Here is a 27,989-nt window from a genome sequence, read left to right on the forward strand (position 1 = left end):
CGTGCGTTTCAGTTCCATCAAGAAGTCCTTTTCTATGGCCATCGAAGCTAATGCTGAAAGTCGAGCCTGCCCTGTCGTATTTCTGGCATAAGTTTCGCATAAGGTCGGAGTTGACCGACCTTTCTTAATGATGTCCAGCTTTTCTTGAAAAGTCCGTCTTGAAAATGGCTTTGATAATAAATCTGCAACCAAATCCATTTCTTCTCCTCCTTCAGCCATTTTGGGTTGACAAAACAGCGATCAAATCAACACAACTATATATTTTTGCTCGTGCAGCTCACAAATACGGTTTGCTAGGTCTGGCTAGTACGCTCTCTGACTATCCAATCAAAGAGTACGAATGTGCTGACGTCACCGTACGCCTGCTAGAGGGCCCTGGTGTAGCCAACTCAATATCTGATTGGTTGAAGAAACAGCTTGGTTGACACTTATTTTATACTACAGGGCCCGCAGAACTGATTGTGAAGGCCTCCAGGCAGATTTCTTTGACCCTGGCAACAAATGATTGCTGAAATGTGATTGGTTGAATGCTTTAATATAAAAATCCATGCCTGGAAACAGCGCAACCAAGGGAAAGGCTATGAAAGGAAGCAGACCGACCATTTGGAATTATTATTGAATAACAAATATCTGAATAATAATTATTCAGATTATTATCTGAATAATTATTATTATCTGAATAATAATTATTCAGATATTTGTTAGGCCAGCAGAGAAGGCCTTGCAGGCCCTGACGGCCCACCACTGCTGCACACTCTCCACCCCTGTCCTTCTGTGGAGAGTCAGCTCCTGCAGACATCGTTCTGTCACAAACTCTGACACATTCTCCAGCTCTTACCAAAGGTGACACCTTTTTTAGGACCGCCGCTTTTTCAGTCTCAGGGCACCGAGAGCTGCAGGCAGAAAGTTACATTTTGTGGTGAAACACAACAGACAGCAGCACACACACACACAGTTCTTCCCCGCTTCTGTAAGCACACCAGCACACACACAAAGAGCGTCAATCAGGCAAACAAGGTCTGTGATCTGACATGAGATGGAGGGTGCTTATGTAACACTTGATTCATTTCAGAGGTGTAATTGGATGTCTGTTTGTGTCGGGTGAAAAAGCCTCTTGGCACCAGAAATATCAAAGCTGACATCCATCAGAGTCAAAATAACACAGAGATATTTTTTTGGGGGGGAAAACTAAAAATACACACACACACAAAATAAATCAGGCTGGATTTTTGTTTATTTTACATGCAAAAAAATACACATCTGTTAACCTTTCAGTAAAAATGTAAATGCAGTCATATAACTATGCAAAGTTTCATTTTAAATACTGTTTACTATCCCTGGTAAACACAGAAGCATTATAACTCCCCAGCATTAATTGCTTTCTGAGGGACAGAAAACATAGATTCAAAATAAATGCTAATGTATGCTTTTGCGAAAATTTACAAAAAGCTCTGAGGAGTCCAGATAAAATTCAAATGACCATCCAGTCTCCTCTTCAGTTTCCAGAGCAGAACCAAAAAACTTTATATAGGTAGACCTCGGACCGGAACCCTGAAGTTAAAGAAAGAATGAGATCAGCTTCCCTGTCGGCTGGTTTCAGTACAAGTTTTAAGCCCCGCCCCCTCAATGTTACCAAACTAGTTATTGCTCTTGTTAAAAAAATAAAAACACACCTCAGATAATTTTTCAGGGATGGATTTCTGTTGATTCCTGTACTTCTTACCCTGTCGCAGTACGTTCAAATATTCATTTTTCTGTCACGTTTAACTTTATTTTGTTACTTCCTGGTTTAAAGAAAGGTCATGTGACACCATGATTGTGTGCATGGGAATAACAAGACGTTGATAGTGCGCAGACGCTGGTTCCAAAAGCTTCCGTAAAATGGTTCCTGCTGGCTTCAATTCAATGAGAGAAAGCTGGGACACTTGGTCTACTAAAATATTATGTCTATGAGCAGAACTCACAGAGGATGTGATGTCCTGCATACGGACTCCTCAGTCTGAGATAGAAAAACAATGTAAACATTTAAGGCCTCAGAAAAAAACACTTCATCTACATTACCTACAAAAAGAAAGGCATATGTTACAAATCAGAGGTGGATTTCAGAGTTGAGTGAAAGTATAGAATATTCTTCCCGTATCATAAAGTCCCCCAATTCACAAATGAACAATTTATGATGGTAGAGAAATTAATGCAAAAATATGTTGGCAACCTTAAAAGAATAGATCATACCAACTAGGCAGAGTTTAAAAAGAGGAAAGCTATAAAGAATAAAATATAATGATTTATATAACTACTAAATATCAAGTGTTCAGTTCAGAATTGAGTTAGTGGTTTAGTTCCTTTTGAAAACAGTTCATTCCTCACAAAATGCAGCTAACCTTAAAGGTACTCTTTGCAATGTCACGAAGACCTGTAAAAAACTAAATTGTACAATATTTTTCTCATATTGATGGTTATTTGACATAATTTAGGATAATCTTTTTTACATTCGATTTCATGCTTTGCAATGAGTACCTTTAATTCAAAATGAACTGTTTCCAACTTCATTAATACAATCTCAACAGACTCACAGTGGAATAGGAGCAGGAACATTTCTCCTTTTACAGTCAAAGTTCATGAATAAATCACCCACACACGTTTACTTTAAAATGATTCAGGAGAATGACTCTGGCTGTAAACACACACACTGATGGATCCGATCCTGCAGCGGGTGCAGGTCAGTGCGGTGCTTACTGCGCTGTCTGGAGTGTTTGTTTGGTTTCCAGCGAGTGGGGTATAAGGCTCTGCAGTGCGGTCAGGACTGACCAGGAATGTAGAATCGAAACGCTGCTGGCTTCAGGTATGCAGCTTAAAGTTCTTCAAAGAAGGCCACCCTGGACTTGGTGCTCTGCAGAGTCAGCTGCGAAGGAGATAACAACAAAGTTTAAGTAAGACAACACAAAATAAACTGCAGGAGAACCGTTTAACACAGATGCAAAGTAAGAAAATAGAATTTCGGACTGGTGACAGAAACTTTACCCATTGGTCAACAGGCTTGCTGGGTAATAGCAGATTGACACTTGGCTTTGCTAGTTTGCCAGCTGTCAGCAGCCCTTTGGATCCTGTAAGTCTGACTGTGTGCAGCAGCACGCTGTGGCACCCTGGATGACTTTCTTTTCATGCTGCACTGAGGATTCAGCATCGTAGTAGTTTACTGCAGCGTCGGGCTTTGGGAGTGTTCCACCATTTAAATGTCTCACGCTGTGATGATTAAAGCATCAAACGCTGCACTTTTATCGAGTTCATGCTCAGGACACGCTGCTTTCATCAAGTGCCTTTCAAAGCGAAATAACCTAAACGACAGGGGAGCAAAACTGGGTAGAAGTAGATGTATGAAACTTTCAAAATCCCTAATGCAGCTTTAGGACCATCAGTAAAATATTATTATTATTTACAGTATAACTAAACAAAACCAAAGAAGTACAATTATTACAGATGTTACAATAACTTTAAAACTTGCTCAAAAAGTAAAACCAGATAAGTTGAAACAGTCAAGTAATGCCTGTGTATTAACTGTAGACCCACTAACATATTCTAATGCTTTTCCTGCAGTAAAAGGGATATTATTTACTTGATAACAGTGAGTTCTGTTCAGGAGACAAACTGCAGGGAGTGAAACACATCTCAAACGCTGGCGTAAACACCAACCGCACTGACAACTTGCTAATTTGTTCGTGTCGCTCTGATTCAATCTCCGAAAGAAGTCCATCAAAATATGACACCTTGAACAACAAAATCTGGTAAAATTGCAAAAACAAATTCTAAATAGCGTATATCCTTTTGGGATTAGGATGTTGGAAAATGAAACTAAGTTGTAGATCTTTGCTTTTTACATGTGTACTAATTATTGTGCCAGAGGTATAGTTAAAGGTACTCACTGCAGAGTCCAAAAAGGATTCATCAAGTCAGAAACAAATTCCACACATCTTTTTTTTTCTCATATGGATGGTTAATGTGTCACTAAATATAAAAGTTGTGAGGAAATATACATGCATGTGTTCACTTACAGAAACAGCTGAAGTAACTGAAAAAAGACCAACAATAGTAACGTCCACAAAGAGCACTTTGGCATCAAGAAGTCTGATAATTTTGATGAACTGGTGCTTCTTTATGCTCAGATTTGTTGAGTAAAGTATGCAAAAAAGTGCTTTGTTTACAATGAGTGTGGACCCACATTTAAGGATTGCATATATCTTGAAAACTACTCAAGTAAATTCTTCCAAACTGAACTTTTTGATATAGTTCAGGAGAATGATTTTTTTATATTTTTGATTCTTAAAAAGGTTGGTACATTTTCTGAAAAATGTTTTCAAAATTCTCTGCTGCAAATAATCCAACATGAAGAGAAGAGTGGCAGACAAAAGCTATTTGAAGAAAGTTGATAAATGCGTTTCTGTCCAGGTTTGAATGAGTGGGCGCTTGTTTGAATCAATTTAAATAACTGTTTCAAAGCAACTAAACTCTGAGTCATTTAATACAACACAAGAGAGTAGCAGTTTGAAATAGCAAGGCAAACTATTCCCCCCCTGTGAAATCTGTAAATAACAGAGATTAAAGCCTCTGCCAAGGTGACTATTGGACTGGGGTTGGAGGACAGCTTGGGAAATCCAGGTTCTTTTTGGGAAGTGTGGATGAAGGACTTAAGCAAATCCAAACAGATAAGGTGTGAAAGACAAATGGATTTGCTGAGTAATACTTACTGATTACCTTGTTTTGTCCCTGCTGACAGGCAGTCTGAACAATGTGTGAGCAGAAAACCCTGACTGTGCATTTATCGAATTCTCCAGTCCACAGACAAATACCTCTTTTTAGTGTTTGACGATTGAAAGGTAGAATATAACAACTACTTGCAGAAAAGAGGCCCTTCTGTTTATTGTTCAGTACAAAGAGAAGGGCCTCGACAGTTGACCTCCTTTTTGTGCACCACTTCGTATGATCTGAATAGCCGTGCATAACATTAAAAAAAAATCACACATCAAATCCCAGAATCCCTGTAGCTCTTGTGCTGTGATTTAGTTGTTGGGAACGAGCTTTTCTGTAACGACCTGGTGCCAACAGAGGAGAAACTTTGGCCTGAAAAAAGTGCAAGGTGCAGTGAGTCATATTAACAGGATGTTCATTAATCTTTTTGGAAATGAGAGGAAGTCCAGACGCACTAAATCTTTGCTCAGGGTTGCAGCCAGTCCTGATACTTTTCGCTAAAGAGATACGTGCTTTGTTCTTCATCCCCTCTCCTCGTGTTTTTCCAAACTCCCACTGCATTCTCAGCACTTCTCCGTAATTTAGCCTCTCTCCAAATTCATCCGGACTGAAACATTTCTGTTCAGCCTCTGCCCTCCCAAGACTTCATCTCCTCTGGCTGAACTGATTTAGGCCCAGAACCATTTCATCTCTTGTCCCGACCTTTTATAGATGCTCACTGCAAAGCCATGAAGACTGGGCAAAACTTTTTGTGATGTAAGAAACCAAATCCACACATTTTTTTTCTCATACCACATCAGATTAATGTGTCCTTAAATTAAAAATTTTCTCAGCAAAATTTGCAACTAGATGTCAACGACCACATGAGTTTATCTATGGAAATTTTCTACAGCCAGCTTAATGTAGCTCAATCACGTGACTCAAGCTTCATTTAGCTGAATATTTTGTTTACACTGAGTGTGGGCCTGCATTTCAGAATTCTACTCAATATATCCAAAACACTACTGGAGTGAACTCTTCCAAACAGCACTATTTGATACAGTTTCAAATCATTATTAATGTTTGATTTTGTACTTTGCAATGAGTACCTTTAACCCTTTCCTTTGTTTTGTGCGTACACACCAAAGTCAGATTGTTCCGAGTCGTTCTGTGATGCAGGCGGAGTGCAAAGTGGTAGAATTAATTGGCTTTACAAATGAAAATTTTTCAAGGGCACACACAAATGGATAGTTGGCGGGATTTTCCCAGATAGCAAGCAGCATATGGTTAAAATCAATTTGTTTCCAGTCTTTTATAATTACTACAATTAGATCTAACAGTTTACCAAATGTTGAACAGGACTTAGTTTTCTACTCTGTTTTGCTGCAGACAACTGTGAAAACTTGCCTAAGCTCACACAAAAGAGACACTGGATATCATTGTACTCCTTTGGAACTGTAAATTAAGGGCCAACGAGTCATGCTAAATTTAGAGGTAGGGGTAACACTAGGAAATGGAATTGGACCTTAGTTTCCTCGCCTTCGTCCCTTCTCCGTGCAACACTAGGTGCCCCGGTCGCCATTTCCCTCAAACAACATGAATGCAGACCACCTCTTGTTCAATTAGACCAACATTTTTAACTCGGCTCTTTTCCCTCTTTCATGTCAAAGGTGTCCCCATCAATCCAGGTGACGAATGGACACGCAAAAATCAATTAGTGCCCCCCTAACAAGTACATTTTACACTTTGGGGCAAAATGGATATTACAGTTTGTTATACAATGTGCTGGGAACTTAGCTCAGCTATTTAATATGACATTTTTTTATTGGGAGTAGAAAGATATTAGAAAAGAGAGACAAAGGAGAAGTCTGAGTTAAGTCCTGCAGTTCATCAGAGGACAGTAGAAACAGAAAGTAATTTCAGTAATAATGCCTGTAACCAATCAATTATTAAATCCCTCAAGCTACAAGAGTTAATTTTTGTCTTACTTGAAGTCATTTCTAAGCCAGGAACTGGGTGAGATGAATTAACCAGCACAGGCAGGATGGATGTAAAATCGTGTAAAAACACAGAGTGACCTCACTGTTGCTGTCCAGGTATTTTTATTTTAATACATTTAAGGCGGGGAACCACTGAGCGCTTTCAGAGGTCACAGCAGAAAATGATTATTTGCTAAAACTCACCCAGTAGGCTTCATCAAAAAGGAACCTGAAGGCTGAAAAATGAGCAGGGGGTTGACAAGTGGAGAAGATTGCTATTAAATGAATCAAAACCCCAGCCTGGATATGACAGACAATGAAACACGGGTGTTTCACAAGAGAGGACGGAGAGCGATCAATGGTTTCTCAACAGCTTGTGTCTCTGATTATATAGTCGAATGGTTTCAAGAATACTACAATACAATCAAGATCCATAAAGCTTGTTTCTCTCCGGGCTGTGACTGTTGGTGATTCATTTTGGCTGGCCGTCAAAAGAGGCTTTCTGCCACTTTTTGTACAATATTAACTGTTTAAGTCAAATGTCTGGCAGTGAAATTTTTGTTTCCATTTTTGTTTTTGTTCAAGCTAATGTGTATAAATGATGTGATATACTGAGAATAAAATGATAAAGAACCTTTTTAAAGTTGCTCTGCTTGCTGGTTCCCTGTTCTGTGTTCTGGTTGTGAATGATGTCCAGAGGGGTCTCTCTTTCTTTCAGCTTCAGGCTTTCGATTTCCGTCTTCAGCTCGTTCAGCTGCTCCTGCAGGTGCTTGCTCTTTTCCATATACTCAACCCTAAACGAGGACAACCGTAAAGGAAACACAAAGATGTTGCTGATACAGCTGTTGGGTATAAAGACGGTGAGAAGGATGACAGCCGGAGAGATGTCATATTTCAAAATGACAGTGTTGTTTTATTTGTACAGTTCAGTAGTTTGTAATATTATACAGTAATATCACTGGACACATTTTTATATATAAAAAGATCGGTTTAAAATCCAGCTAAGCAATAAAACAAAAAAAGGAAAGAAAAGAAAATTACCATGGACTTAAAAACAGGAAAAATCCTATAAATCTGCAGGCTGTTCGGTGTTTTTGTTAATTGCTGATGACATACCATAATGTGTTAACATTTAGGCATTGTGCTTTCCCTTTTTCAAGAATCTGACAGGTCTAATGGTCAAAAACAATTTTATAAATTTCCCATACTTTGTCTGACAGTCTATCCTCAAGAATTTCACAGTTCTGTGACTCCGCTGCATTATTAAGACTTTATCACCTAAATATATCACAACATCAAACCAAGTCATTTATTCAGCTGCACTGTTAGGGTCAGTCTTGTCTAAATGTGGTTTTTGCTGTCTGCTATCAATGACCCCAAGAGCCACTGAAATAAATTGTCTTAATACCAGCAGCAGAATCAGTGATAGCCAAAGCTCTGGGTCATCAAAATGTGACTCATACACACTCCTCATCAGTTTAGATCTGAACGAAACCGATTTTGACCATAAAGAACTGCACAACCAGAACAACTAAAACTTCAGAAACAAAAGATATTAAAGGGAATTTGCTGGATAGGAATGGGAACTCACTTCTCCTTCTCAATTTCCATGGAAAGGCGTTTCATGTCAGTATCTTTGAAGTCAAAGCTGAGGTTCTCCCTGCTGAAGCTCAGGTCTGGAGGAATGCTGTCAGAAGGCAGTCCAGGGGACTAGGATGAAAGACGAGGACGTGGAAAAGTTTATTACCTCCACCAAGGAGGTTATGTTTTAGGAATCTTTTAAAGGAACTGGCATAATAAAGATCCCTATAGTGAGTCGTAATCTAAGCGGACAGTGACCTTATGGCCTTGGCATAAGTCTGCGCTCTTAGAGTTCTTCTAGTTAGTAAATATACTCTGTTATGTTTGTGTTCAATATAGATAAAAAAAGAGATTAAAGAGAAGGAAAATAAAAAATTGTGTCAAAAAAGGACAAATAAAGAAGGCCAAAGACCTCCCATAAATGAAAAGGATGAGATCACAGCAGGAAACTGATCTGCAGAAGCAGCACAGGGACATAATGGTGATGGAGAGAAAGGTTCAAGACGAGAAGACAGAGATCGTCGTCCATGGACACGCGTTTATATGCTTTTCAATCCGAACACAGGGTCTGCAATGCATTTCTAAGGTAACACCTGAGAGTCAGCTGGAAAAGAACCGGTCCTAATGCACAATCTAAATGTAAATGTGACACCCGGCACGTACATCCACACTATAGGTTTGATATATTTAACATCAGCATCCGGTCAAAATACAGAGAGCAGCTTGAATGAAACGGACCGTGTGGCGAATGAAGAATATCAAGTGTGGACCTTTCACCTGAGAGCTGATGGGTATACAGGAAAATGCAATAGCAGCATGTTTTTTTGCTCATATGTATAGCAGTGTGAGTGTATATGTGAAAACTTTTCATTCATAAGCTGATAAGAGTTTAGTATTCTATCGACAGAAACCATCTCAGGCTCCACTGTGTGTGTGTGTGTGTGTGTGTGTACAGGCGGATGAATATGATTTGTGTGGGGTTTTAAAATGTTGGAGGCTCCTGCGTGGGCTGTCTTGTCTTATGTAAGTATCTCTGGTTCCGTGTGGCTCTGCGGGGTTAAAATTCCCCATGTCAGCATGGGAGTATGTTGGGAGTTGAGAGAAAACCGTTGAAGCAGTAACAAGTAATGATATATTTTAATTCAAACCCCAGCAGCACCACCCCCCAGCAAGACTAGGAGAAGATATTAAAGGAAAACTTTCCTGCATGGTGTATTTACAGTGTATGTGTACCTTTTGGATACATTTATGGAGACTTTGATTGTTAACAGGAGTACAAGTTTTCTGCCTCTAATGTGTTTTTAGGAAAATATTTGACTTCAAGGAATTCTAAAACACCTAAATAAACTGAAATGTGAATTGTCCAGAGTTCCTTCACATTTGTATTTATAGTATTCTTTATCAGTTGGCAAAGATATGATTGTTTTAATAATGTATTAATTCAATGAGGCTAATTAATGCTATTTTTGGGGGGGAGCCTTAATATACCACTTTAAGATATTATTAGCGTTTTTCACATTTTGTCTAATATTTTAGATGCAAAGCAAAAATCAAATCAGTTCAGCTGAGAAACCCAAATTAGCAAAAAATAACTTTTTTGGGGGGTAAATATATTTTCAGCCTTTCTTATTTTTTAATAAAACATTCCCATATCAGTCAGACTGTAAAGCCGTGTTTGTGTCTGTCGGCGCGTCCGTTACCGGATAGATGGCTTTGCTGGTGATTTCCAGCAGCTTGTTCTTTGCTCTGCGTTCTGAATCTCTGGCTTCCTGCAGGTCCTGTTTCAGCTGCTCAGCCTCTTTGGCCCTAACAGACGAACAGAGGGGGGACATAATTAATATTTTGAATCAACTTTCGGACTTTCCAAAGAAACAGAACAAGTTAAATTAAATACTCATCACCTTACATAGTCAGTACTTCGGCATTCAGTGATCAAAGCATGTTTTTGTGTCGTTACTCAGATAATCAATGTTTAACACAACAAGAGAATTATTTTTGTCTCCATTATTCCACCATTTACTGTGAACACAAGGATGTAATAATGTTTTAGGCTGATGATCATGTTTTTTTATTGCGATCCTGAACACTCTGCGTTTTTTTTGCTGATGTGGGGGAGCTATGTGCCTGAAGCATTTGAGTGGATGTAGTCATTTACATGTTGAGTGGTGCAGGTTTAAATTTTCTCTGGTGCAGAAAAGTGCTCATCCAGAAATTGCAGTTACAGATAAGTGGCTAATGGTACCCATTTGAAGTGATTGCCTAATAAACTGTCAAGTAGAAACTGTGAGGCGATATTAGTGATAGTATGTATGGTGTTTTGCCGTGAATACGAAATGATTGTAGTTTATTGAGTTTTATAAAGAGCTGACTGACATTTACGCTCTTCCAAATCACTATTTTTATCTAAGCTTCAAAAGATAAAAACATCAGGAGAAAATGTTTTTGATTTCACTAATTCCACCCACTCCAAAAGCAGAAAAAAGAAAACAAAATTGCTTTTACTCAGGACACATCAAAACAGAATAAGATCTTTATTAGTGTTGTGGAGTTTCAGTGTGAAGTAAAAGAGATTAGTTAATAAGGACTTCCACTGTGAATCAATACCACTCCTCACAATTAACTACCACAAATAAAGTGTCGTGCTTCAACCCAATTGAGAAGAGCTGATGAATAAAAGCTTTTAAAAGAGTTATTTTCCTCTGCAGCGAGCTGTCTGTAACCTGCTTTCTAGACGCTGCGCGAGAACAAAGCTTTTCGGCGTTTGATTTTAAACAAGTTAACAGCTCCTGCTATTTGAATGAGAAATTTATTCTGCACTCGGAGCACGGTGGGTTTCTGCTTTCATGTCAATCAAAGCCATGTGAACCAGAATGTTTGCAAACCGTCACATTAAACAGCATAATAACTCCAAAACATTTGTTAGCTGAGCGAGCGACTTAAAATATTACTTTTCAAGCACTTGAAAGAAAGCAGTTTTTTTGGAAAGATTCATATTTCAAAACACAGGAAAAAAAAACTTCAAGTTAGAAGGATGAGCTAATGAGTTATTTAAGGATATAACGTTGCTGCATGTTGTGTGTGAGATAAAAACAAAAATGGAGGATCTGAGTATGAAGGATAATAGTGACGAAGACCTAAAAGCTGCCAAAGCTAAACAGATATACTTCAAAGTCACTGCGGCAGGGTCGGTATTCTCCACATTAATCCGCCCGTTCCTCTTTGTTCTCCTCCCCACCTTCTTTCTGACTCCTCGGCCATCTTGAGTGCTCGCATCTCAGCCTCCAGCATCTTTTGTTCCATGATGCGCCGCTCCTCCTGGCCACGTATGGCGGTCACTTTGATGCGCTGCATCTCCGTCTCAGCCTCGGCGGCTTTCTGGGCCAACAGCTTGGCCTCCTCCTCTGCGATCTGGGCTTTTTCAGCCAGCAGGTCCGCCGTCTGTTCTGAACGCAGCTGGAGAGGAGCAGGGAGGGGGAGATTAAAGGGGGGGAGGCAAGAAAAGTTCAAATCGACAGAGAAACTGGGAAAAAAGAAACCGACAGCTAGTGACACATAAAAAAAGCTTTCTAAGCAGAAAATAAAAGTTTAAGTGTGAACAAAAAAAACAGGGAGTGTTTTTATTGAAAAGTGAAGAAAGAAATTAAAAGAGGAAACACTTGGAGGAGATAAAACAATGTCTTGTTGGTGAGTAGAAGTCATTTTGACATTTTCGTTTGCTTTGGAACCTTTCATTTGTGTGAGACTGAAGCAAATATGTGAACCCTACCAGTGCCTCGTTGGCCATGTGAGCCTCGTCCTGCAGCTGAATTAACCTCCTCTCCAGCTCGTCCCTGGCTCTCTCTGCGTCCTCCCGCAGCTGCTTTTCCCTTTGCAGGCGCTGCCTCTCTACCTGCACGACACACACAGCAGAAATTAATTAAAAACTCCTGTAAAAAAAGCATACTGAATATGCTAATACGATAAAGCCTTTGTCTGATAGTCATTATAAGACAGCAGTGTGAATAAAAGTGGGGCAAAATGAAATTTTAGAGCTAATTTAGTTTAAGCGCCAATATAATGCCAGTAAGCCTATGAGCAAATAAATAAAATATAAGATTGCAGTCATTAGTACCTGCTTCCTGGCCCTCTCTTCTTTAGCCTGAGCCTTCATCTGCTGCACTTCAAGCGAGTCCACTCGACGTCGGCGCACAAACAGGTCATGGTTCCCTATACACAGCTGGAGGATCTAACATGCAGGAACAAACTAATTTACAGCTGCTCGTGGAAGGCAAAATAACCACGAGAATCTCAGCTGAGCTCACCAGCTTGTTGACTCTTAGTCGTGAGGAGTTGAACTTGAAAACATTTGTTTTTTTGTCCAGAGGTTTGATGGTAAACTAAACAAGGAGAGAACAAAACCAGACTTTACTGACAGGACAGGGCTTTATCTCTGAATAACAAGGCAGAAAGAATATTTAACAACTTATATTTGAAGTCAGAGCTACTTTTATATTGAATTATTGATTTCTCAGAGTCATTTAGATGAGTGACATATTCAACAGCAAACTCTCCCACCTCCTTGTCACTGTAGGATATGTTGCGGATCTCGTTCCACGGGAAAGAGCACTTCGGAGTCAGCTTGTTCTCTGGCTCGTAGATGTGCAGACCCAGGGCATCCACTCCCAGCAGCAGGTTTGTTCCCTTTTTATTCTAAACCACATCAGAGGGAAGAAAGTTTCTGCTCGACACACGTGAGCAGCTGTGAGACCGTGCTCCCAGCCGACACTCGTCTGCTGGCCAGAACTGTTCGTTAGAATCGAGCTGAACAATGCTGCTTATTTATTTGAAAACAGCAAATAAATTAAGCTGAGCTTGAGTTTCTAGAATATCTTGGTTTATAATAGAAGACATGAAACCAGGCCTTATTTAGAGGGTTGCAGGTTTGTTTTACATTACAACAGCAAATATCAACCATTTATTTATCAGAGGATACATACATAAAATGTCCAGAACTCCAAAAATATATTTGTAAAAGGCAAATTGGTGAGTTTCATAACAGCATGGTAAAGCTGATATGCATAAAAATATTTCATTTTGTCATGAAATTGCTAAGCGGTATCGACTCACCCTGATGAAAAAGTAATTGACGCCATACATGTCCAGGTCCTGAGCTATTTTTAAATACTCCATCTCGGCTTCGTCCCTGGTTTTACAGGCAGATAGAGGGAGAAAATGATTGAGAGGGACCCAAAGAAAAGGAGGGGAGACGGGAAGGAGAGAAGAGGAGAAAGAATAAAACGATCAGACCTTGTTTCCTTTTGCTTTTGTTCTTGCAGAGGTAAAAAAAAAAAAAGGAAAAAAAAGCACTCCACCGACACAAAACACAACTATAACTCCCTAACAGGCTTTTGGGGTCATGCTTGATGGAAAACAAGACTTTTTCTGATGCCTTCAAGACAGTAAATACAGCTGGAGAGAAAACAAAGACATCAAACTCTTTTCTTCTCCTTTTTTCTCTCAGCATGTTGGCACATCTGTTATGATTTCAGGGTTAAGTTATCCCCCCCCAAAAAAGTCATTAGCATACTTTAATGGGTGAGGAAAAATCAGGACATGCTGGAGCTCAAACTTGTGATAAGACTGTTTGATATGGGTGGTTGGAAAACTGACGCTTTTAACTTCATGAATGTTTAAAAAGACAAGGAAGCATTATGTAAAATAAACAAAAACTTAACTAGGTTGGACACCAGGCATATTCTAACTTCATACTGGACCAGAACAAAATTTAAATAGTGATGCTTGATTTATGCAGTGAAGTTCACAGCAAGAGAGCTGATAGTTTGACTGTATAAGGGACATGTAGACGCAAAGGACCAGTTACCAGTCGGTTACTTTGTTGTCGCACTTGCATTTTAATTTTAAATCTAGTTCCAAAAGCATGTGGACCATTATACAGCTGAGGGTGCTTCAATAAAACAAGGTGATTGACACTTTTCCCATTGCCAGGAGCGTTGAAAGTTCCCCTCGGTGTGCTGCAGACTGCTACAAGAAAAAGAGCAAATGCAAATTGCATTTGACTGTTTGGAAGGCTACGGCAGACCATAAAATGTCCTACAGGTGATTATCTGAGATAAGGAAAGCAGGTTTATAGCGTGTCCGCTTGGATGTTATGTTTCCATCACTCCAGATCTGAGCTGGAACAGATTATTACATCCGATTACTGTGGAGTGGTCCGGAACAAAACTAAAGGCCAAATCTCCTCTTCTTATAGATAACCGAATGCAGCTGTTGGTGTTTGTGTTAGAAAGTTCATTTCTTAGTGAAGTTCATCACAAAACAGATTTGGAATTATTACCATTACTATGTCGACACTAACAGTGTTCCACTTTGCCTTAGATCAGAGGGCCGTTGACCTTCATCTTCAAGTCTTCATCACTATGCTAAAAATATAAGGACCCGACTTTTTTACAACTACTCAAGGATGAAAGGCTTCTCGACCAGTGACTCAGTTATTCCTTATCCAGTGCTGAGGTTTCTGTCTATTAGAACTCACTTTCCAGCCAGAAATCTCCCACCCAGAGAGTTTTAGGTCACGTCACATCCCCAAAACTTTTCACATCCATTTCCAATTCAGATCATGTTAGCTGCAAAACAAAGTGCAGCAGCCCAGTGACCCAATTTTCTTCCTTCTGTTATTATAAATTTACTACAACAAATACAAAGAATGTTATTTTTATATCCCAGCAAAATTCCCTAAAGGTACAGAAGAGTGTATTTGTCATGATCTGCAGTAGCAGACTCTAATTTTGCATATTTCTTTAAAATTTTATTTTAAACCAAATCCTCAGCGTGCGTCGCATTAACTCACAACTTAAACTGCGCTTATGACTGTCGAACCTCACAGCAATCCAGTTCTAAGCAGCCGGTTTTACCTCGTTCTACCCCTGTGCTCAGCATAACATGCAGTGATCCTCTCCTCCCACATTTCTGTCGTCATCTGGTACAAATTAATTACCTGTAATAAAAAAAGACAGACGTGTAGATGCAGAAATAGCTACAGGCTATATATAGTACCATCCAGGCACAAAGTAAGATCAAGTGACAAATGTACCGACATCTTTGCTTATGACTGACAGGAAGTAAAGCAGCCATCACTCACCCTCATTGGCAGCAGCTCCTCCTCAGCCAAGAAGCCTGGTTTATGAACATCAGGGTCATAGTCTCCATACTGCACGAGAAGCAAAAGAACCAAAATGAGTCACACACACCATCTCCTTGTAGATGTTCATGCAGGACTATTAAAAGCAAAAAAAGCAGGTTGGTCATTAATGTTCACTGCACAACCAGTGGCCCAAATGTTGGAAGATGATTGGAATTATGCTGCTAAAAAACAAAGACAACTTGTTTTTACTGTAGTTGTTGGAGAACAAATCGCATCAGATATAAATGAAGACAGCATTAAAGGCACCTGGCATGGCTTACATTTCTTTCAGGCTAATGGAAAACTCTTAAAAGGCCATGAAATATAGATGTGATGCCTCCTAAAAAGTGGGTTCTGGTGGTAGCTTTATGCATGAAGGTTAAAAAAACATTTATCTATACAGTGTCTCTGCATGTTTTCAATGTTAAATGAGCATATTAGCATCCTCTGAAGCTTCAGTTTTATCAAAAAGAAATGACAGACAAACAGGCTCTGCTAGCAGCATCATGTGAACCTTAAATAAAAATGCAGTGTGGTCTGTTCTCTGTGAAAAGCTGCGTTTGCTGTTGGCAGTAAATGGCTTCCTATTTTGCACCTTAACTGGAGGAGAAAACTGTTTAATTCACTTTTTTCCACAGACATTGACAAACAGCTAAAGAGAAATGTTGATGAATTGTTTTTTTCTCAGATGTCAAAGAACCAAAACAACAAAACTGCAGAACTTTGCTGCATAATGTGGTCATTTTTATTTGACTCAAAACACAAAAAAGTGCTGCATCTGCCTCTCCCCGTAGTTGTCTTCCATTTTTAATCTCTGGAATTTTTGGCTATGTCTTGGTGAAAAAATAATTACTCCCCTGATTCTGACACCAAAATGTGACATCCCATCTGGGGTTTCAGAGAATTAAAGACTCCAATGTGATGCTACGTTTTGATTCGGTGCCACATTCAACTTACTGCTTATCATTACGAGTGGGGAAAAAAAATACCCACAGCACATTTAAGCAACGAAGAAATATATAATGCTTTATGAAACGTTATATATTTTATTACAAGGCGTGAGAAAGGAAAATACAGTCTAACAGTGACGAAAATAAACATCACACTTTAAATTCACAACAAACTGATTTGTTATTTCTAACAAACATCCAAAGCTAATTTGAACACGACAAATTATTTTTTTATAAACATGTTTGGCTGTGATTGGATTATTGCATTTAAGTTTATTACAGGAGCTGGGGTTTATCTGAGTGCAGCAGTCTGAAAACACTACTTAAGTGACCTCACTTACAGAAGCTCAGTTTACACTCTGCAAAGCCGGGAACATCAGTGCACTGACTAACAGAATTGAGTTGCTGGGGACTATTTAATTAGATCCTGTCCCTTCAGTTTGCCATCACCTCTCCTGCTCCCCGGGGTTTCTCACTTGTTTATTTCAACCTGCTAAATAATTCATGATATATGGACTTATTGCGGCATTGTGGTAGCCTCAGTTAGGGAAGTTAGGGCGGTACTTTCACAGCAATATTACTCCCCCAAACTTTTCTTTAGATTGCTTTTCTCACAGTTGTTTCAAATAATCCTAGAATAACAGGTGGAATCAAACACCAGCTTTCAGTTATTAGATTAACTTTGTTCATTAGAGCTGTATTGAATGGTTCAATCCAACGGCTAAAGGAAACATATTTTTCATTCAGGCAATGTGGGGAAAAAAGAAAACCACACAAACAGAAAACATCAAACAGAAAAATTGTGAAAAATAAAAGTTTTGAAAATGCAATCCATTATTTTGTTGTGTATTTCTTTTTTTTTTTTAACTGTAAGGCTTTTAGATTGTCCTTAAAGATCATTTTACGATGCTGACATAAACAAACTGGATGTGACTGATGTGGGATTTACATGAGAACGCTCTGATGGGTTCTGAATAACATATCAGGTAAAACAGACTGAAACTGAAAAGAGCACATCTGCTGAGGAGTTATCTATTCACACAAATGGGAAATCAACAGTGTCACGTTATGGAACAGAAAAATAAAAACAGGATAGGCCGGCAGATTCGCATTAAATTTTTAACGATTTTCGTTTAAGCAGCAGTCTTTTAGAAGCCGCTGGTGAAACACAAAGACTCCCATCGGCGTTCTTTACGCCTGTTAGCCTGTCACATCCCACTCCGATCCAAAACGGGTGAGCAACACAACATCATCCCCTACTGCGAAACATGTCAGCCAATGAAACGCCCTCTTCATTGGTTTTAAACACCAGCTGTTTTTTTTTGACATTTTGAGCTGAAGCCACCTTGTGTGCTGAGAAGATTCAGAAAACAAAAACTCAAAACACTGCCTCAGTTACTCATGGGCCCAGAACACATTTCTTTTTGATTAAAATATGCAAGTAGCTGACAAACAGGAACACACTGCAAGCAAAGGGTACTTATTTGTACCAGAAAATCTGAAACTGGATAAAATATTCTTACTAATACCTCTTCAACAATGTTAAAAGATTTTTATTTTTTTTGGACTTAGAGATGTGTTTGTGTTGTTTGTTATCATTCCGTAATGAACATAATTAGCACTAGTTAAACTAAAATTACAGCTTCGTGCCTCCGGGTGATGCCTTTACAGACAACCTGTGTTTAAATTGATCTCGGCTTCTATTCCTGAGTTTCGTTAATTGATGTCAAGAAAATTATACTGTTGAATATTATGGTGCCAGAGTGTAGCTGACTTTGTAACATTTTAGATGACATATTATTATATTTCCATTATAATACACTTTAGTGTCTATTGGTCTATGCTTAAGTTCAAAAACCCATTTGAGCCACATTCTGTTACGGCTTCACTTTCTCATTAGATGCACAAAATTAAAGCAAATGGAGAGGAACGGTGCTGCAGTGGTTAGTTTTTAGAACTGCCGCCTGACAGCAAGAAGGTCTCTGGTTTAAATCCCGTAAATCTCAGACTCTGTCCGTGTGAGGGTTTTCTCCAGCGACTTCAGTTTCCTCTCACGGTCCACAAGCACGCACGTTAGGTTCATTTGCATTCCTAGGAGTGAGTATGTGTACATAGCTGTCTCTGTGTTGGCCCTGATGGACTGATGACCCGTACCGGGCGTCCCTGCTTCCTGCTGGAATCTTATAGTAAGCCCATTACCATATATATGCTAAAAGAAATCTATTCCCCCATAGTCCCAAACATCATTTATTTTCTGATGCGCTCTTTATAACTTATATACTACTATGTGACTTCTCCTTTATTGTTTGTCAATTATGCAACAATTTACCTTCAGACTGATAACAAACACATGCTGATGTAATGTGAAATAATCTCTCTCAGACATTAAGGCTATCTTGGAAAATGCCCTTCCTCTCTTCCTAGTGCTAACTTCACAACAGTATAATCATGATTAGAGATAAGTCATGGAGCTGAAGTAGATTCCACTGTGTAGTATGCTATCATTTATTGTCTGCACAGTAATTCTGTACAAAAACAGTTGAGGAGAAGAAAAGATGTCTGCCAGGAATCTCTGAACAGCCGCTGAACTTACCAAGTATCCATTGCCCCTTTACGCTGCCAGTTTAGTCATACTCACTCTAATCAAAGTTGACTTAAATAAATGAAAGCAGACAGCGCTCTCATACTTGTGCTGTTTCCAGAATGAGGGTGCTGACACCAGGGAGCACAGGGCGCGAGCAGATTTGCAGATTTTTATTGATCTGCACACACTCTCTTTTAAACTGGGCTTGTTAAATTACCATGGGAACGCCAAGCCTCTGAGGGGGGTGTTGGTCAAATCTTTAAGGTAGAGCTCCAGGCTGACTAAACCCTGCCCGCCTGTCAAAAACATGCACTGCAGTCTTCCAAGTGTTTTCTTGGGGATTTCAAAGAGATGGGGTCCTTCAAGCAAAACGGCTGAGATTGCTTGAAGCTTATTAAGAGAGCTTTTCCACCAGCGGAGCACTTTCTATGAACTACAGGTAACTTGTTTAATCCTAAATATGTAAATCAAAGATTGTAGATGCCTTTCATACAGCAAAAAATGTTTTATAGAATTCAAAATATACAGAAAATATACAGTTGATGCAATATTAAATAATATAAATTCTTAATTCTGTTTTAATTAGTTAAATGTAGTCTTTCTTTGCAAAGACGAATGCAGGCTGATTTAATTATAACACATAATTCCTTCTCTGTCTATAAAAACAAAGTGTTTTCAGGAGCAGGTTCAGCAGGTCCATTATTAATACAAACAAGAGATCTGCTTTGTTTTGATGGCCTAATGATCTCGATATCCTAATAGATAAAGTTTCCTGTAATCTTTTCTAAACAACATTCAGTCTCTAAAAGCTGGAGCTTGGCCTCGTTTAGTGACTGACCACCAGTCAAGATAAATATGACAGAAATCTGCCTAACGATTGGTAGCCAGCTGACTGGAGGAGCCTTCAAATCACCACCAATTAGGCCCATCTCAGGACAAGTAAAAAGGCGTTCGCGATGAAAGAAAATCAAAAGTCGGTTTGAAGCTGAGCCCGATGATAGAACACAAAATCAATCCCAGAATGAGCAGTCACGTTTACTTTAGAGACGCCGCAATAATCTGAAAGAATTTCTTCCACATTCTCGTTCTCCTTTGCTCATGTCAACATCCACACACCCCGAGGCCAGCCAGCAAGTCGTAATAATAAGACTCACCTGAGAGGCCGTTCGGATCACATCCCCGGACTTCACTAATGAGCTCCTCAGAGACAGCTTTAAGCAGCTTCCAAAAACCTTCAGGTGTGTTTGACCTGCAGGAGCCGGGGCCGTTCTTTACGACCTTTGCCCCTGAAGTTTGGAGTGATTTTTTCTTATAGTTTTAGGATACAAATGCTATGAAATATTTAATAATACAGTGAATTTCAGTTGAGCTACTAGTGTTTGTTCTGGTTTAGTTGTCTTAGACTTGATGAAAAAGGGGAATACAGAAATGAATAACATCTCCAAATGCAAAAATATAATAAAATGTTAAAGATTGACATCTAGCTTCTTCGCTCAGTAAGTGCTGTTATGCTCCAAATACACAATTAGCGTTTATCAAACACCTGAGGAAATACTTCATTATCTTTATTAAAGCAAACAAATTATGACCTTTTTGGCTTTTAATAATATTTTCCTCCCCACTGTTGCCAGAGATCCCTGGGAACACAAAACTTTTCCAAATTGCCGGGAATGTAAAACAAACGGGCAGGTCGTCTGAATCAACCATTTTTTGCTTTGCTTTGGTCTAGAGTGCTTTAGATCATATCATTGTTTTACTAATTTTTATGTTGTGTCAGTTAGTGAAAAGAAATTAAAAGAAATATGTTTTCTAGCTAAGAGTGGTGATTGCCTATAGCTACGGTTCTTTGTGTGATTGCATGCACTGGACCCTGATGACTCAGTATGAATACATTACACCCCTACTGTCTTCACTGATTTTCTTTAAAACAACAATATTGTTGAGTGCAATCAGACAAAAAAAAAAAAACCTGCCAGTAAATTATTCAGCATCTTATTAGCCCAAAGAAGGATCTCAGATAGAAGAAGTTCCCATTTGTTCCCAGAGATCAAAGAACAGACGGATATCTGAAAATAACAGAATAAAACATACGAACCTTTGCGTGAACGGCGTAAGAGGCCAACAGCACAGACGCCTCTGGAGGACAGTGGATCTCTTCCTCCAGGATCTTTTTCTTAATCTAAACAAAAAAAAACACAACTTACTTATTACCTGAGTGAACAAAGCCTTTGTCCCTTTTTGGTAAAATCAAAATCAAATCTTGTCTTTGATAAACGTAAAGGCAGTATTTAACACACTTAAATCTTCTTTTTTCGACGTTAAATCAAGACAGCTTCCCTTCAGTCTGTCCTGAGCAGAGTTTCTTTGTTCACTTTAGTGAAAGAGGCAGAAAGAAACGAAGACATGAAGGACATTAAACAAAGAATATTTAAACCGACTCATATAGGAAATTTAGTCAGAAGTAACCACAAACACCTTTTGGACTGACACGTTTTTGACAACCAGAACAATATTACCCTAAATCCTGACAGACACCTCTGAAAATTACATTTAGCAAGTAAAAAAAATAAAAAAACGTCAAAAAAATTCAAGTAATTTCAACTCTACATTAAATAAAAACAAGGAAATACTCTAGTAATTACTGTTTTTCCCCCTTCTTTGACAACATATTAGGACAAGATAGATTTTGTTGTTTGTTTATTGCAACAGTCTTTCCCTACAATAAAAAAAGGATTAACAATTATATAAAAAATAAAGACAATAAATGTTTTACTTGTCAGGGGTAAAACTATGTGCACCCTTGGGTTCATTGCTATCATCGAAAGAACTTCTTTTTGGTGTTAGAAAACTCTGGACTTCGGCTTATTAAATTGTTGACCTCTGTTCTGTGCAAAATGACTTCAATTGTAAGAGATAATGACTGAGTATTTTTTAGTATACACAGCTCATTAGAAGCCATAGGGAGGAGCTTAGAAAAAGCACTTAAATCTGACTCTGACTTGACCTTTTCTATAAGCCTGAATTTCTGATTTCCTTTGCAGCTTGATGAGACGTGTTAATATGCTCGGGATCATCAGCTTACAGTGAAGTTTACTTCCAGGTCAATTTTAACTTTCAGGTAGGTAACCCCCACATCATATTCCAGCACTTTTTGAAAAGATCTATAATTTAGGGCTTGATCTGTGACTGCAAGTTCATTCACCAGCAAAGCAGGTCCAAATTATAACTTTTTTCCTCACTGAGCTTCACAGTCGATAAGATCATTCCCCTCAAATATACCGTGCTCGGTCTGATGTCTAAAGTTACCACTGAAAAACAAAAGGTTGCTAACACCTTCACTGGCAAACAGTTTATTTTCAGTGTCTTTTATCAACAGCAACGGTTACTTCCAGTCTCCTTTTGCATCCACACCATATTAATCTAAATCTAATAGAAATTTGATCTGCTTCCACACTAACAGCTGATTATTTGATAAGATTTTGAGGTATTTGCAGACTTATTTTCGCATCAAAACTCTGCTTTTGGGTTGAATTTGGCTGAGGTGACCAGTACTGAACAAACTGACAGATGTCTGAATTCCAAACTACTTGAAGGTAAATTTTCTTGCAGCAGAATAATTGATTTCATCTTTCATCTGGAAGCATAAAACCTTTCTGTATGTTAGTATGATGACACCACATGCTGGACACGATCTCACCTTACATGTCTGGTTTAAAGGCAGCAGCTCATTTCTGAAGGAAGCTCTAATCTGCAGCCGTTTATTCTGATTTTACTGCGTTACAAAAGAATCTACCCTTTCAGGATAATTACCACTGTTTGTTTTTATGTCTGTAATAAATTGGTGAAACTATGAAACATAAATACAGATTTCTCTTTGAATATTTATATAAGATTTACCATTTAGACGAAGTCTGCACAATATTAGAAAAACTTGCGATGTGCAATATTATTGTTTAATATTGAGATGACTGTATAAACTGTAATAAACCCACATTTTCCTCATTTCTCACTTTCTTTCTCTTCTGTTATCACTGTCATCTAAACCAGGTGTGTGCATCAAGGCTAGTAAATATAATATTAGCCTGGAGAACATGATTTCATGATACCTGAAATATAATATTCTATTTATTGCACTACTTTGATATTGATATTGTGCTTTCTGATACTACAATGATGATGAATTTTCAATATATTGTGCAGCCTGACTGTAGACTGGGAACGATTTAAAAAGGATGAAGTGCCCGTTCTAATATGAAGTGTCCTTAATTTCCATGGCTGAAAAGGTTTAGCTTTGCTGGTTAAATGTCCGGATGGTTGCTAATTTTAGATGCTTTAATAAATTAATATTCTAAAACTTAACATAAAATAGTCACAGGGAGCCTATGAACACCAAACAACAATATTTTGTTTGGACAATCAAGGAATCTGTGGCATTTCTGCATAATTGTGTTTGTAAATTCAGTCTTTAGTCTTTAGCTGATAGCTAACGGAAAGCCTGGTGTGAGTTTTGATCCAAATGTCAGCAGTCAGAGTAGTTTCCCGTTAAAAAGATCTCTCATTAAAAAGGAAAGCTCTTCCCAGGTGTCTCTTTTTCAAGCTAATATCAAACTAACTGATTGAAGCACCTGAACAGCTCCATAAGGAGCACAAAGCCGGGGTTACATGAGGTAAACATGCTTTAACAGTAGTTACATAAAGAGGCAATTTACTGCTTCAGACCTTGTCATTTACACAACCAGTCATGCTGTCGTCTCTTGTTTTCAGCGAACAGAGGTGTGAAGTCAGAGGTGACAGTTTCTAATCATAACAAGCACTAAGACGTTGAGGCTGATATCCCCTTTACAAATGAAACACGCTGCCGCTCCGATCGCAGGCTGACGTGACAAAGACGTGCACGGATCTGTGTAAGTGCTCGAAGAGCCGAGCGGCGTGGGCCTGAGAGTGTGTGTATCTGGATCGGTGATCATTTCTGATAAGCGCTAATCCAGCTGTCACGCTCCTGACACCATCTGAACCGGGGACGCCTCCTGACATTATGGGAATTAATGAGAGAAGAGAAATAAAGAGACAGGCAACGCAAGGCGCTACCTTTTTGTATTCCTCTCAACTTGCAGCTGCGTATTGCACTAAACGATGAGTGGTTTGCTTGCAGTCGCACCGAAATAAAACCTACTCAAAATACATCTAAATAAATTAAGCACATGAATATATATTTTTTTATTTCTTAAGTAGAACTGACTAAATGTTGGGGAACAAAACTGCACACCAATCAGACATGTAACTAAACTGGCACAAGAGGCTTGATATAATGAAACTGTCATGGAGAACATGTAAACCCATAGGGAATATGTCACTAACTGGGCCAAAAGCAGAGCCTTTAAAGCCTATAATTAATAAATGTGGTTGGTGGCACTGGACAATGAAAGAACAGTAACAAATCTCATCTCTAGCTGCAGGAATGGTGTGGCGGACTCTGTAGGAATTCCTCTGGAGAGTATTAAATGGACATAAAGGGCAGCAGTAATGTGTTGTGCACTGATTCCACATGGCTGCACACAATCAGACCAGGGCAATGTGGGGAGAAAAAAAAAAGTGTATTACAGAGGGTTGTGTCGAGCAACTTTAAGAAACACTGTGAATGTGTGCCCCCTGTTGGCGCTGGATAACAATCAGAACGAAGCTGCAGATAAAAATAAAGCACATAAGCCAAAGCTGAAATGAGTAATCTTAAATATGCAGAGTATCTTAAATGCTTTAAGTGTTAAAGGTCAGCTGACTTTTTTGTATCATCCCCATTTAAATGCAAAGAATTTAACGTTAGTGTATTTTTTTTCACAGCAGGATGGCACCAGCCTTCAAAGCTTTAATAGAACTCCTTTTAGAGAAAATAGGAAAAAATGTGTCTGCCCACTAGCCAAACTGTAATCCCAAACTTCTTGTGAGAGATGTGTCAGAATCACAGCTTGTACGAATTTCATCTTATGGCCAATTTTCCAGTTTCTCCAAATAATTGGTTCTCCATCCTCTGCCTGCTCCAGAGAGAGGTGGACAAACTCTGTAAACAGGTCCTGCAGTCACAGTGCTGCGGCCGGCTCGTACTTTTACTAACAGCTCAGTGTCGTAACAAGCTTCGTACAAACTTCTGTAATACAGCAGCTCGGCAGCAGACAGTGTGTTTGTAAACAAAAACATAATGCGTGAGTCTGAGTTTAAAACTGATCGGCTCACTCAGCATCAGCAACAGAAATGATTCAATCAGCTTCAGAGAACAGAAGAAACATGTGTCAGCAGTTTTTAATAAAAAAAACACATCTAATAAAAGTTTTTATATTACCCTACACACAAACAACACAAACTGGAACATGGAAAAGGAAATATTTTTTAAAAGTAAATAAGAAAAAAACAAACAATTTCATGCAATTTTAACATTTTATGCTTATACTTAACCAATACTAAATGATCCCTTTTTTAATTCATTATTATATTTTGCCAGAACATAAAGACAATGCCAAAAGCAAGTTAAAAATGTGTTTACTCACCTGGAGGAAGAAAAGATGCTGAGTTATGTCTTGTACCAGTTCCTCCTCAACATTCTCGGGATAAAACTTGGCCAGGAAGTGAAAAGTCAGAGGTTCTTCTTTTGGCACCTCCTGATCTAAAACCTATGAGCCAATAAATCAAACTCCACACACTGAATATTGAGTTTCTTACATATACAGTGACAGTATTCAGATCTGAATGTGACGAGTAAAAAGTGAGATTAACCTTCTTCTTCATCTTTAGCCAGGCCACAGTGTCCTTTATGATGTACTGAAGGCCGAAGAACCAAGTTTCCCTCAGTCCCAGAGTCCGGCACACCAGGTCAAACAGATCCTTTCCTTTCCACTTCACCTAAAATAAATAGTTTTTTGTTCGATTATTGAATTTGTCAAAGGTGACACTTGTCAGCATAAAACATTACTACATGGGTTTGCACCACGTTGCCTCAGTCCATTTGAAACGAGCTGTGGTCCAGAGAAGACGGCAGCGTTTCTGGATGGTGTTCACATCTGGCTTCTTCTCTGCCTGATAGAGCTCTAAGCAGCATTTGTGGACGACACGGTGAGCTGTGTTTACAGACAGTGAGCTGTGGAAGTGTTCCTGAGCAGAACAGAACCAGAACCTGTTCTGATAATCTTATGAACTGTAGGTGATGGGATATTCAAAGTCTTCCCAATTTTTCGTTGAGGAACATTATTCTGAAATTGTTCCACTATTCTTAGACACAGATTTTCACAGGCTGATGAACCTCTTTACTTCTGAGAGATTCAGCCTCTAAAATGCTCTTTTTATACCCAGTCCTCTTACTGACCTGTTGCCAAATAATCTCATTTACTGTAAAAAGCTCCTCCAGCTGTTTCGTATTCGTACCACTTACTTTTACAGCCCCTTGTTGCCTCTGTCCCATGTTTTTTAAGATGTGTGGCTACCATAAAACTCTAAATTACCTTACTTTTTCCAAAGAATGGTAGTTTCTTCTACATCTGATATGTTGACTATGTTCCACTGTGAATAAAATACGGGTTTATGAGATTTGCAAATCATTGCATTCTGTTTTCATGTAAATTTGAGACAAGGCCCCAACTTTTTCATTATTGGGGTTAGCCTCATTGTAGACTCAAAGTGAAACGGTTTAGTGCAAAAACAAACAAAATAATAATTTTGTCAAGATGGATATTAGGCCAATGAATGAAAAAGAAAAATCCAAAATGAGCCTGAATGAACATTCAGTTTACAACATGTATTTACTAAACCTAATAATCATTCCAACACTGAAAATAGAAATCAGCAACTAACATTTTGTGGCTGTGTGTAATTACCAAACCCAACTGCTAACCTTGGAGGAGATCCACCCTTTTTAAACACAGGCATGGAGTCTGCTAGTAATTAGTTTTCAATATACCACCAACAAAGTTATACGATGCAGCTGAAATTATAAGCTTTTCAACTCAGTCTGGAAATAGATGCATTTTAACAAGTTCTGGAAGCCCAGTGAACTTTGCTGCTGGCTAAAATATATCTGATACTTCAACAAAAAATGTAAAGCTTCATGTTGGTGCATGGAGTGGAGCCATGCACCACCTCTGCTGCATCAGTTTGTTGTTGTCTGCTGCCACCTAGCGGCGGAAGGTGAACATGGTTTTGTCCTTGTGTGTAAACACAGGCTTCAGGTTGTAGTTACAGGGCGATTTTGGAGTCAGGCAGCTGATGAATATTTCAGGGTTGCTCGGGTAGGATCACGGAAAACAACAAAAACATGTAGTTCTTTTTGTTTTTAAAGCTCACCTCGCAGCTGAACTCCATATCTGACTCCATGGTGCAGATCCTGACTTTGAAGTTCCTGGCTTGTTTCCTCATCAGAGAGTTAAATCCCATTTTTGCTGCTAGGGCGCTTGCCATGGCGATGATAAGAGCACAAATTTACTAAACACAAGCACTTCCGCTTTTCCCTTTAAACTGAATGCAATGCATTGTTTCCCCCTTTTTTAACCTACGGCTGCAGCAAGAAGTTACTTGGCATGATGTTACACATCTGTACCTACTATGTGTAACATGTGACTTTTCAGCTGCGTGGATACTTGTAGACAAGTCCCCTTAAAGTTGTACTGTCATATTTTAATTTAAAAATATCTCGAACATTACATTGTCTGGTATCTGACAAAAAGTTAATAAAAAAAATCCCAATTATGTTAAAAAAAAACGTACTGTCCTGGGCTGGCTGCTAGCGATAGCTAAGTTAAGAAATAAGTTAGCTAACATTAGTTAGCATAATCTCCAAAACAGGACTGAATGTTGTCTTTAAATTAACACGTCTCCGCACCGAAATACTCTAAGACAGCTCGTCGTATGGGGGGCTTTTTAATCCTATGCTTTCTCTCTAACAACCTGGGGCAGAGCTAACCGCAGCTAACAACTTGTTGGCTAAATCTACTATCGCAGTGATGCGTTCGCGT

General features: G+C 38.9%; 1 protein-coding gene across 1 annotated transcript; it reads right to left on the reverse strand.

The window, feature by feature from the left end:
* Positions 1-1,216: 1,216 nt before the first annotated feature.
* On the reverse strand, positions 1,217-27,980 carry nf2a (neurofibromin 2a (merlin)). Its single transcript, XM_017434727.3, has 16 exons — positions 27,322-27,980; positions 25,762-25,887; positions 25,536-25,658; positions 21,092-21,175; positions 15,421-15,489; positions 15,194-15,276; positions 13,389-13,464; positions 12,837-12,971; positions 12,584-12,658; positions 12,394-12,507; positions 12,049-12,171; positions 11,518-11,735; positions 9,983-10,088; positions 8,293-8,411; positions 7,336-7,495; positions 1,217-2,902 (listed from the first exon to the last, which is right to left on the reverse strand). Exons 1-16 carry the CDS (start codon positions 27,433-27,435, stop codon positions 2,852-2,854), a joined length of 1,776 nt encoding a protein of 591 aa, XP_017290216.1. The 5' UTR covers positions 27,436-27,980; the 3' UTR covers positions 1,217-2,851.
* Between the last annotated feature and the right edge of the window lie 9 nt (positions 27,981-27,989).

Source organism: Kryptolebias marmoratus, linkage group LG1, assembly GCF_001649575.2.
Source record: "Kryptolebias marmoratus isolate JLee-2015 linkage group LG1, ASM164957v2, whole genome shotgun sequence".
Lineage (NCBI taxonomy): Eukaryota > Metazoa > Chordata > Actinopteri > Cyprinodontiformes > Rivulidae > Kryptolebias > Kryptolebias marmoratus.